Source organism: Typopeltis vanoorti, chromosome 25 (genome assembly GCF_054136105.1).
Source record: "Typopeltis vanoorti isolate ZY-2024b chromosome 25, IOZ_Tvanoo_1.0, whole genome shotgun sequence".
Taxonomy (NCBI): domain Eukaryota; kingdom Metazoa; phylum Arthropoda; class Arachnida; order Uropygi; family Thelyphonidae; genus Typopeltis; species Typopeltis vanoorti.
Genome location: NC_143573.1, coordinates 13,480,668 through 13,493,658, shown reverse-complemented (window position 1 = coordinate 13,493,658; position 12,991 = coordinate 13,480,668). Strand labels below are relative to the sequence as shown.

General features: G+C 33.6%; 1 protein-coding gene across 1 annotated transcript in view; it reads right to left on the bottom strand.

The window, feature by feature from the left end:
* Positions 1-12,991, bottom strand: part of LOC150092552 (general transcription factor IIF subunit 1-like) — a 185,258-nt gene that overhangs the window by 71,823 nt on the left and 100,444 nt on the right. Inside the window, exon 7 of the mRNA XM_090414316.1 lies at positions 4,560-4,771. Coding sequence (XP_090270442.1) covers positions 4,560-4,771 — 212 coding nt within the window. The remainder of the gene's footprint in view (positions 1-4,559; positions 4,772-12,991) is intronic.

Here is a 12,991-nt window from a genome sequence, read left to right as displayed (position 1 = left end):
GTGGAGGACATTCCAACATGCTGCAACATATTAAAATAAACACAAACAATCTAAAAAAAAAAAGGAAAATAAGTGTAAAATAATTTCAGATAACAATGTATACTGCTAATGAAGCTGCTTAACTATCATGCATTGGTTGAAAACTATGATAGTTTTCAATCAATGGATTGCACAATAAGAAAGCTGTACGACAGTTTCCTTGCTTACAAATCCAAAACACAGCCAATAAATGTGAATCTTTTCTCTTCATAGGCATTGGAATGAAACAGGTAATCACTCATTAAATCAAGTTAAAGTGGCCAATTGTGCTAGTTGATAGCACCAATTATATTGACATAAAATTAGTACCAACTTCAATTATTACTATTTATCAGAAAAGGAGTCCAAATAAAATCATTGATGATTACTAATTTACCTGGACAAACATCTGATTTAATCACTAACCATATTTTAAACCTCTTGGATAAACTCAAGCTGCTGGAAAAAATTATCTGCTTTTCAGCTGATAACTAACTTTGGTGGCTCCAAACAAAAAGGAAAGAAGAATGTGTTTGCAAAACATCTGGGAATCTACAAATATCAGTGAAATAGGATATGCAGCTCACATCATACACAGTGCTCCAGATTGTTTGCCAATTATTTTCAAATTATTCTTGAGAAAATTTTTCATTCCCATATTTATAGTGTATAAGGTTGAACAACTAAAATTGTTTGGTGGCTTTGCTGACGAAGAATATAAAACTATTACGACAGAGCAAAACATGTTGATTATCTTTATTACTATATTATCTTTCATGCTATGGCAAGAGTGATTGTTAAGAGGCTTAAATCATATTTCTTCTACTGATAAATGCACAACTGTATTAACTTTTTTTTTTTTTTTTTTGGAAAATCCAATTTTTTAGTCTTTTCATCTTTAATTCAGAAAACTGAAAAACAAGAAACACTGCCATTTGAATGTATGAGCCGAGACAGAAATCTTTGACAAAATTAAAATGAAAACTATTTACCTATTAGTGTTGAATATTTATTGCAGAATTCGATTAATGATGGGTTCACATTCACACATTTACAATTTAAGTTTTATGTAGATGAATTCTATAATACAGTAATAGAATACATACAAGAACGAGCTTGTCTTCTTGAACCATTTAATTCCATGTCCTGGGTAGCAATAAATAAAATAGTGGAGTGGAAAAACATCACTAGTTTGATTACTATAAATTCAGTGTCCACATCAGCAAAAGTCACAGATTGAGATAATTTATTTTATGAATTTACTACCCGAAGTTAAACTGTCAGGTTAAGTTAGTGACAGACAGAAATTTTCCAACACTTTCATAAATGAAAACATTCCTTTTAAGAATATGAAAATCACCGTTCAATTTATTTAGACACTGCCCAGTTAGTTCCATTGCTTCAGTTGAAAGTTTTCTCTTTAGCCAATTTATTATGAATCAATGAGAAAGCCTGATTACATACCAAGACAATAAAACCATTGATAATTATTAAAACCTTTCAAGAATGAAACAATGATTTTCATGAGCTTGTGAACAAAGAAGAAATATTAAAAAAGATGCATTCTTCTGAAAAGTATATAAAAAATAAGATACACACCATCTGAATCAGTCACTATAGCAAAATTCTAAGAAACAAACTGCTGGAACTCAGATGGTAACAAGTAGGCAAATTTTGAAGTACGTGTTATATTCTTTTATTTTAAATTTTGCTTTTTTATTATTAAAAAATAACTGCTAATTTCATTTTGTTTTATTTATTATTTAATGATCAGCTGATACAAACGCACAAACAGATAACAAGGGTATTTTTTTAAAATATTTACTTTTATTCAAATTTACACTAATGATTTCCAGTGAAAAAAAAGTGAAATTTAGGTCACTGAAAATAATATTTCTGAGGAAATCTCCCTCTGCCAGAGATGATTTTTTTTTTTTTTTTTTTAAATTATGAGCACCCTATTCTAAAGCTTTTTTGGTAGCTTCCAGAACATTTTGTCCTAATGATATTCACTTATACATTCTTATCTAAGTCATCATGTTTTTTTGTTTTTCTTGGTTTATATGTAGCCTAGTTTTTTTACATTTTTCTCTGTGTTCTCTCTCTCAGAGCACATGCTTTCCTGTTATCTGAAGTTATAGCCAAAGCAAATAAGGCTCTGAGGTCACTGTATTATACTTGTTAATTGCTTATGCTCTTCTGGCCAGTGTCTGTTTTATGGTATGAAGAAATATGTGAATATCAATCCTATATTGAATTAAATAAATGCTTGCACAGGATGGAATTAATAGCACTAATTAAAGGATCCTTTGTAATAATACCGAGCTTTTACATAGAAGCACCTAGAAATTTGAATATCTTTTCAAAGAAAGTGCTGATCTCAATAATGGACTTTATGCTGACAGGAAATTGTCATTAAAAACCATTTTCTTAATTATTTTTAATACAGATGATTCTAGTAGCATAATAATTTTAACGTGGTACTACATATTAAAAGATACTACCATTCTTCATGCATTTACATTGTTATTTTTAAATTTTCAATTATTCATCAGTTAATACTGGTGAAATGGTTCAGAGATATAAACCAAATATTTGAATCTAATTTGCACTTTTAATTAAATTTCTTTGCTATGAACATGTCTTATTATTCTGATGTTGACCTATTTGGCTTCTTAGAAATGAAATCAGCATTTTCATGAATCTCTCATTTAATGAATTTACTAATGAACTGATGTACAAATAAGTCTGCCATTAGCACTTGCGATAATAAACATCCTGTATACAACACAGACAAAAGGTATAAATAATCACAAACAGGGAATTTTGATTTTGATTTTCATGTAGTTCAAACACATTTTCTTATACACTAGTATTATATTCTTCCAACACAAAACAGGTATGTTCACAGTTTATTAAGAAATACTGCACAGTCAGTTTGTGGTAGTGGTAATTGCAGATTAAAATCTAAGAAACAAAAAGGCACTGTTTAGTAAATTTTATTACATTTCTTCCTTTCGTTCTCTAATTTTTACTATTACTCCACAGAATAGGTTATATGATGTTGTATATTAGATACCATTCATAAATTTAATTACCGTATTTGTTGGCGTATAAGACTCACTTTTTTTTTCTTTGAAAATAGGTATGAAAAACAGGGTGCATCTTATACGCCAGTACTCAGTTTTTTATTACTTTCATTTCTGGAAATTTTCTCTGTTCCGAGTTACACAATTTCTTTCTTGCTTCCTTGCGGTGCGTGAAAGCATTCCAGTTACGTTAGTTATGTATTCCTGTTACTGGAATACATTCTAGTATTCCAGTTATGGATAGATAACATTTGGTCTAGGCACTCTGGCGGACTGTTGAAGAAGCCTGCCCTGCTACTATGGGATCAGTTTTGTTCTCACAGAACAGAAGATGTTAAAAATAAACTCAAGGAATTGAAAACTCAGTTAGCTGTAATTCCAGGAGGTCTAACTAGTCAGCTTCAACCTTTAGATGTCTGTATTAATAAACCATTCCAGGGATTTATGATGGTGAAGTGGAACACTACATCCAGAAGAAGTGTGGCATTAGTAATGCACTGGATGGTACAGAGGACAATTTGTTGTATGAGGACTCAGATTCTGATTTAGAAGAGGTTTCAAGTGTCTCTTATTTAGCTCTAGAGATGAATTTCTGGGTTTTGACAAAGAAGATTAAAAGGTGGGTACTCTTTCCTAGTTAGATTAGGTATTTGTTGAAAGTAGACCTACTTATTACTTTATATTTGAAATACTGTAACTTCATTATAATATTCAGTAATAAAGTTTTTTTCCTAAAAAATGTGTACAAAAAAAGGGGTGCGTCTTATATGCCGGCAAATATGGTAATTTATTTATTTATTAATTATTAAATATAAATTCTAAAATTGGAAGTAATCAACTGTTTTTATTCTAAGTTAGAAAGCGAATAAAATATCACCTCAGTGCCACAGATTATATGCAGCACTGTTACTGCAGTTTAGCATCTAACACACTAACTTCTTTCTGAGAAGTGATGTTACAGCCAGTTCCCTGATTTCAAATCACTGTCAGCATGCTAGATGCTGAATTTTGACATTCCTATTTTGAAAATGTGGCGTAGATTATAAAAAAGTTGAGATATCATAATATCATACAACCTGTTTTACATTCAAATTAAATTTCACTTCACAAAATTTACAAGAATAAATACCACTGCTATGGACTGTTACAGTGAACTCTGTCACAAGCTGGACATACAGAAATGTATATTTCATACTTTTTTTGAGAACAAAACTATGTATGTCTGTATTGAAAAAGAATTTGAAGAAAACAGCCAAAGCCTTGTTGGAGAGAACAAGTCAAAAAACAATGAGACCTCTGCTTAAAGTAAGAGAGCTGCAGTAACTAATCTCACTGCTTTTAACCATTCAATACACTTTCAACCCTTTAACGAACTGAATATATCAGCTTAATGACATTTTGACAATGAACTTTCAAGTCTTTACATAAAAGCAAACAAAATGTGCTACTAACCTGGAAAAAGAATCAGACATATAATCAACCTCTTTATCATCAAAATCACCTTCATCACTTTCTTCTACAGCTTCATCATCAGAGTCCTTCTCTTTCTTAACACTTTTCTTCTTGCCTTTCTTTTTATCATCATCTTCTTTCTCACTTTCTTGCTTCTCATCCTCTTCTGATTCATCTGCATCCCCAAACCAATCATCCATATCTGATATTTTCTACAAAGCAAAATACAGTATTATAATATGTACTGATGTTACTATGAGGCCAGATGAATAAACGACTAAACATCTTTCATTTAAATGAAATATCTAATATTAAACCTGCTTGTTCTTGTACATGTAAACTCAGCAAATACTAATTAGGTTTGGAATACTCATGTATTATCATCTCCCAAAATTCTTTTAAAGTTTATTTTAACTTAGATCTACATAAATTCTTTCCAGTTTACATTGGAAAGAATAAGCAGGTACTGATCCACATGAGAAATCTTGTTGGCTTAACTAGATGTGCATATCACTCTACCCTCCAACCAACAAATTGCAGGTTTGAATCCCATTGCAGGCATGGATGTTTGTGAATCATCATCAGATGAATTATGTTGTACAGTGTAAAACAGGAATGAAACAGGTAAACAGAAAAAGGTCAATATGTGCTAATGGGAAAATATGCTGGGAATGGAGGTTATAAAATAATAATAATAAATATAAGAACTATTTTTGTTAAATTCTACAATTCTTACACTGTGGAAGCTGAATTCAATCATATCAATAATTTATAGAGAAATACAAGTTTAACATATCAGAACACTAGACCTAAGAATAAAATTGAATAATTTTTGGCTGGATATGGTATAGCATATTGCATACTATCAGGCACAACTACCTTGTTAAAACAGACATGCAATATCCTGTGATTTTTACGAGATTAACATACCAGTTACCTATAAACCAAATATTATTAAACAAAAGTAACTGTTATTACAAACTGACTGATATACCTTAATTTTTTTTTTTTTCTCTTATAATCAAATACATTAAAGTTGTGTTTTTGGATGGGGGGGGGGATCAGTGTGGGAGAAATGATTTCATGAAGGGGACAATAAGTGAAATAGTTTGAGACCTTCCTGCTGTAAAACAACTATCATTATGCTTATTAGAAACTGGAGGTAGTTTGAAGAGTCTTCTCAGAAGAGTCAGGTTCTCAGATTATCTAACTTCCATGAATAATACTGATATATGATAGTTTTACAATCTTTCATGGTAAGAATTCACATAAAAAACAAAACAAAATATTTTTTTTTTACTTAAATTAAGGGGATGTTAAATCCCACATAGTTTTAAAACCGAATAAGAAACTCAAAGATTGGAATCAGAGAGTTTCTTGCCGAATATAGTAAACTATAAAGTATCGGCGACACTAGCGTTAGCCAATGCAAGTGATCCTAGTACGTAGTACAATACCGGGCAACTCATTGCAAGGGTGGGGAAGTTCAGATGGCTATTCTTAGGTATTTTCCATAATGTAAAAACACATTTCCTAGGAAATGTATGCTGTTATTACATTATGGAGGGAGGTCACTACCCAGACCGGTTTCAGCCTTTTTTGAGGCTTCATCAGTGAGTAGCTAGACCTAATACCAAAGTGTATAGCAAAAAGAACTTATGTATACTGCGAACGAGTTTTCCAAACAGGTGCAACCATTAAGTTACTTAAGTATAAAGAGCTAATAAGCTTCATTTCGGCAATGAAAACATTACTTAAATTAAGGGGATGTTAAACTCGTTCGCAGAGTGCATAAGTTCTTTTCGCTATACTTTGGTATTAGGTCTAGCTACTCACTGATGAAGCCTCAAAAAAAGCTGAAACTGGTCTGGGTAGTGACCTCCCTCCATGATGTAATAACAGCATACATTTCCTAGGAAATGTGTTTTTACATTATGGAAAATACCTAAGAATAGCGATTTGAACTTCCCCACCTTTGCAACGAGTTGCCCGGTATTGTACTACGTACTAGGATCACTTGCATTGGCTAACGCTAGTGTCGCCGATACTTTATAGTTTACTATATTCGGCAAGAAACTCTCTGATTCCAATCTTTGAGTTTCTTATTCGGTTTTAAAACTATGTGGGAATTAACATCCCCTTAATTTAAGTAATGTTTTCATTGCCGAAATGAAGCTTATTAGTTCTTTATACTTAAGTATTTTTTTTTAAATTTTACAGATGTTACATGATAGTAATACAAAATATTGGGTATTATAAAGACAACGATAAGTCACTTGTAAAGAATGCTGAAAACTGAGTAGGCCTTCCGATCCAATGTCACTCCTCACCATCCTGTGACATGTTCATTTATTAGGTATCCGCATGGATAATATGCGGATGGACTGGCAATTTAGAAATCCGACAACCAAACATTCTTTACTGGCTTCAACCACAAAAAATAATGGTACAAAATTATTTCACCCAGTTGAACAAGGATGCTGCTGTTTTTGTCAGAGAACCAGAATTAGCATTGAACAATTGATACTAAAATACACTCAATCTTGGCAGAAATTGCACAATTAAGAAAAGAAGCAGAAGTAGAAGAATTAGAGAAGCACCATAATTGTCAACATAATTAGGACTACTGAGATGGACTAAAACACGTGAAATGCTGCTAAATAATAAATAAAATGTTGCATTCGGATTTCTGGTGATCAGAAAAAATGAGGAAAGGAAAAGTTACAGATTTCAGCACTAAACAACACAGCCAAGATACACCAAATAAGGACCTAAGATCTAAGTAACATTAGCACCTAATGGACATAGACGACATATCAATGGAATGTTCAGAGCAGGGGTCGCCAAGGTTATTTGCTTGTCGACTCCTTCAAGAGTTTCTTGACTTGTTATCGACCCCCTATATTTTACTATTACGTAATTATAATAGGACAAGCAAAAAAAAAAGACGTTTATGTGAGTTTTTAGATTGTTTATTTTATAGTTAGTGTTTATTGTATGTATAATATAGTATATATTATTATATTGCTATTACTACTACTATTACTATCACTGGTAATATCACTGGTATTACTAGTGATATTAATAAACTACTGGTATTACTACCAGCGCTGCTCAACTCTTCAAAAAAGAGAAGTTTAGTTCGTGAATGAATAACGATTGAATTATAATATGTATGTTGATGAATTTTAGAACATTAATGCTCACTTGTATGTCGATGCGCAAAAATGAGACTGAGATCGAATACTTGTAAGTATCAGTAAATAAGAACCACGCATGTGTTGCAATCTCGCTCCCACTGCGCCGACCGGCAGGAACCACCAACATCCGTTTATTGGTAAATACGTAATTTTGGCCTACTTGATTGGCCTCAGTAACTATTTTCATGACCTTACTCTATCTTACAGGTCCTATTCATGTACCTGTAAGATGGAGGTACTGATCCCACGATTCACTCTTAATTGCGTTGTCATGGAGGGGTAATCCAAGTTAACCGAATTAAATATTACCCATACAATGATGTCTTATATTTTTCTATCGACCCCTAACAATGTCATATCGACCCCTTTGGCGACCACTGGTTTAGAGGAATTGAAGGATCTGAAAACCTTTATATCTGAACTTACTAACTTCTATATGTTATATGTAAACATTAGGAGCCTAAGAAAAAATCTGGATGAGCTTCTGGTCATGTTGAAGCATACTGATACAAGGCCTGATATGATCATGCTGTCTGAGATATGGGTCAAAGAGGAAGAGATAAGTATGTGCTATTCCTGGGTATCGCACATTCTGTAACTGAAGCATATAACAAATCAGTGAGGGATTCATATAGAAATTTAACTCAATGTAATTTTCATATGAGTACATGCAATGCCTACATCTACATAATAAGATCAACAATACTTCATTTATTCTAATATACAGATCGCATGAATATACAACAATAGATCATTTTAATGAGGAGTTATAAAGAATACTGAAAAGTGTCAAAACAGCTTATAACTTAGGGCAGTGTTTCTCAAACTTCAGATATCCATGTACCCCTTCTTAAATTTTCATTATTACCAAGTACCTCCTTATCAAAATAATAATAATAAAATAAATAAAAAAAGTATATTTCATTGTAAATGTCTACTTTATTTTAATTTAGATGTACGTGTAAACAAAAAATGATATATTTTTAATAGAATCAAAATTTATAAAGATATTGTAAATTTTTACTTAATTTAAATAATTTATCATCAATGAGAGGAGTTTTTGGAGACCAATGAGGAAAACTCACCAGAAATGCTTTGGGAAGGAGTCAAGGTGATACAGCGAAGAAGTATCTCGGCTCAATAAGAAAAACCAAGAGACCCATGGATATCAGATTCGACATGGGAACTAATCAAAAGAAGGAGGTTGGAAAAACAAAGAGACAGGGACTGAAGAATACAAGAGATTACACAGAGAAATCAGAAGAGCCATCAAGGACAAGGAAAAGTTCTATACTAATAAATGTGAAGAAATAGAGTTCCAGATGAGAAGGCATAATTATAATCATCATCATCATCTTCCTTATACCCTCTTTTACCTTGCGGTGTCGAGGGCCCATTGATCATCGTTTACAGGATAAGGTGGTCAGCCTTATGCCCCGGTGTATCCTATGGCGTGTAGTGTTGAGTTCTCAAGGCCAGTTTGCCTGCTTTGCGGGATGAAAAACCCCAGAATAAACTGGGGGAAAAACCCTTCTGTCAACGCCCAAGACTGGCTAACTTGGCTATGGCTGAGGAAGATCCTTCAGCTCCTCACGTCACAGACGGGAATCGAACCTAGGACACTCCTTCCCCAGGCATATGGTTGCGAAGCGCATAGCCACTAGGCTAACCGCGCGGACTCGGCATAATTATAAACGGATGTTTTATTTAGTTCGTGACTTAAAGCACAAGTTTAAGCCTAAATTGAATGTCATCAAAGACAGGTATGGATCATTACTGAGAGAAGAGTTGGAAATCAAAAACAGACGGAAAGAATACTGTGAGGAACTGTACTGCAGAGTGGATAAAGAAAATGTGGAGCCCTCCCACCAAGAAAATTTTGATTTGGAACCTCTTAGGCATGAAGTTGAAAGAGCAGTTAAGCAGCTTAACAGCAATAAGGCCCCAAGTGTAGATGAAATCCCAGCAGAGTTAATTAAGGTCACAGGGGATGGAGGTATAAGAGTGTTTCATAGATTGATTACAAAGATATGGGAGACAGGATCATGGCCTAGAGACTGGAAAAAGTCAGTTTTCATACCACTACATAAGAAAGGAGACATGAAGGCATGCAAGAATTATAGAACTATTAGTTTGATATCTCATGCAAGCAAAATTTTATTAAAGATCATGCTAAATACAATTGAGGCCAAAGGTGAGGCAGAGATGCCCGAGGAACAAGCAGGTTTTGGGAAAGGTAAGGGCACAAGAGATCAGATCCTTCGCCTTAGACAGATTATAGAAAAATATAAACAATTCAGACTCTCTCTCTGGTAATGTGTTTCTTAGACTATTCTAAAGCTTTTGACTGTGTTGAGCATGTGAAACTGTGGGAAGTAATGAAAAGAATGGATTTTCCTCAACACACTATCAGGTTGATAGCCAACTTGTATAAGGAGCAAGAAGCCATGGTAAGAACAGGTGTTGGATTGACTGACTGGCTTCAAGTTGGAAAAGGAGTTAGGCAAAGATGTTTACTTTCTCCTCACTTGTTTAGTATATATACGGAGGACATCATGCGTGAAGCATTGGATAAGCTCAAAACAGGAATTAGGATAGGAGGTAGATTGATCAGTAATCTGAGGTATGCTGATGATACAGTACTCCTTTGTAATGACATGGAATAACTAGGACAAATTCTTGACATAATTAACAAGATCAGTAATAACAGAGGTCTTCAACTAAATTCTAGCAAGACAAAAATTATGGTTCTCAAAGGAAATACAAACAGGGAAGCTCTTGAGAAATAAGTTTACCTTAATGGAGAAAGAATTGAGGAAGTTAGCAAGTTTGAGTACCTGGGATCCATTATTAATGTGAAGAATTGCTGTTCAGAAGACGTCAGAAAAAGGTTAGGAATGGCTAAAACAAGTCAGAGACCTATAATCTGGAAAGATGGATCTATCTCCATGGGAACAAAGTTGAGGATTTTGGATGCAGCTGTTTTTCCAACAGCGACTTATGGATATGAGACTTGGAACTTAAAGAAGTCAGATAAGAAACGGATATCTGCTTTTCAGATGTGGTGTTACAGAAGGCTGTTGAGAATATCATATACTGAAAAGCATACAAATGAATGGGTGTTAGGAAAGATCAGTAGAACTTCAAGGCTCCTTAAGGATACTGACAGAAGAAAATTAAAATATTTTGGACACATAGAAAGAATGGAAGGAGGACTTCTCAGAACAGTAATAGAAGATAAAGTTCCTGGAAAAAGAAGCAAGGGTAGACCATCAATGAGATGATGGATGGTGTGTGTGGAATGACTGATCTTCAGAGAGTTGAGGCCACCAGAAAAGCAAACAACAGGACGAGGCTTGGTGTGGAACATCACCGAGCATCGGAGTGACCATACGGCATCTGTAGATGCCCAGTGAACATAGTAGTATGAGAGGAGTGAACTTGCTTATGGTGGGATAAAATTTCAGCAAAATTTGGCTCTATAGTTGTTAATTTCAATCTCAGATGTGGTTCGACATCTATAATGAGGTTCATCTTCTTCATCTTAATATCTACAAGGGCCAAAAATCCAACTTCACACAGATATGAACTTGGAAATAGAAAAATGAACCTTAGAGCTTTATTTGTTAATTCAGGAAATTCATTCTGCATTTGAAGCCAAAATGATGATAACGTATTCTCGCTGTATTTATTTTTTTAGGAAACCATCAGAAGCTAGTTCCAAAAGTTATTCGATCGTCGACAGACCCTTTGGCATAGATTTGTTGATATTAAAAGGGTATCTTATCAACTCAATATTAATATGCAATTCAGGGAAATATACTCTTCTAGATTCATTTGTAAGCTTTGTAAATGCTGTTTAACAGTAATTTTCACATCATCATCAATTTGTTCATTTGAACTTGGGAGCAATTCATGAAGAGATGGAAAAGCAAATTCTCAATACCAACATGCTTTTGTAATAACTTCATCTTTGCCAATGTGGTGTTCATTTTATCTTGGGCATGAAGTATAGAAGTTTCCTTACTTTGTAAAGACAAATTAAGATTATTCATCATCATGCATATCAAGGATTTAGGCCTAGTGGGGCCTGTTCCGGCCTTAGAAGTCATCATTGAATTTTTAAGAGGACGTCCTGGTTTTCTTTTTCCTAATGGCTTGTACTTTAAGGCTTGTTTTGGTAATCTTTCTATTTTCATTCTTTGAGCGTGTTCCATCCATTTATGTTTATATTTTTTAATTTTTTCTATTACTGGTTCTTGGTTTAATTCTTTCATAATTTCTTTGTTTTTTTTTGTGATCCAATGAAGTATACTTTGCAGTTTTTCTCATAAACTTCATTTCTGCTGTTATTAATATTTTGTTTTTGTTTTATTGTCCAGATTTCACTTCCATACAATAAGATTGGTAGGGCTAATGTATTGTCTGGTTTGTTTTTGAGCTAGGTTTGGTTTAAATATAGAATTAATTAGAACTGATATTTTTAAATATTTTCCAATTTTTACGTTTTTCGTTTTCATATGTGATCATACATTGTAGGTAGTTAAATGAATTCACCTGTTCTAAGATCTCGTTATTATTAATATCCTAGTTCTTGCTGGATCTTGTCCTTTAAAGGCCATAGTATTTGATTTTTCTGTTGATATTATCATACCATAATCTTTGGCTATCTCATTTAGATCTAAAATAGCTTTCTGTAAGTTATCTTCAAAATTTATTCTTGTTGAGAGGCTTATACGCTGGTTAAACATGATAACTAATATTTAAGGAATTGACAGCGTATACTAGAAATATAGATTAAATAAACTTTAATTTATACTTTCTGATATTTCGGCGAATGTCACGTTGCCATCTTCTTGGGAACTTACTACTAAGAAACGTGCACACAAGTACTAATAACAGCAAATGAGACTAAAGCTAGGAAGCTAGCGTTTTCCTAAAGTCCTGATGGTGCCCTCTGGCAGGCTATATTGGTAGTTCTTGGCCTTTGGGCTGAAGTTCTTCTGATAAAAGTTTCCCAAATTTGAGGCAGTCTCATGCATCCAAATTTGTTGAGGTTTGGCATGTTCCTAAGGGCCGAGGCTGATTCCATGAATAGTCTTTCATACTTGAACTTGCTGCGGTGTATTACTGTGGCTTTCTTCCATCTTATTCTGTGGCGAGTATCCAGAGCGTGGTCTGCAAGCCCAGAGTGGCTGTACTGGTGAAATCGGATGTAATCCTTGTGTTCTG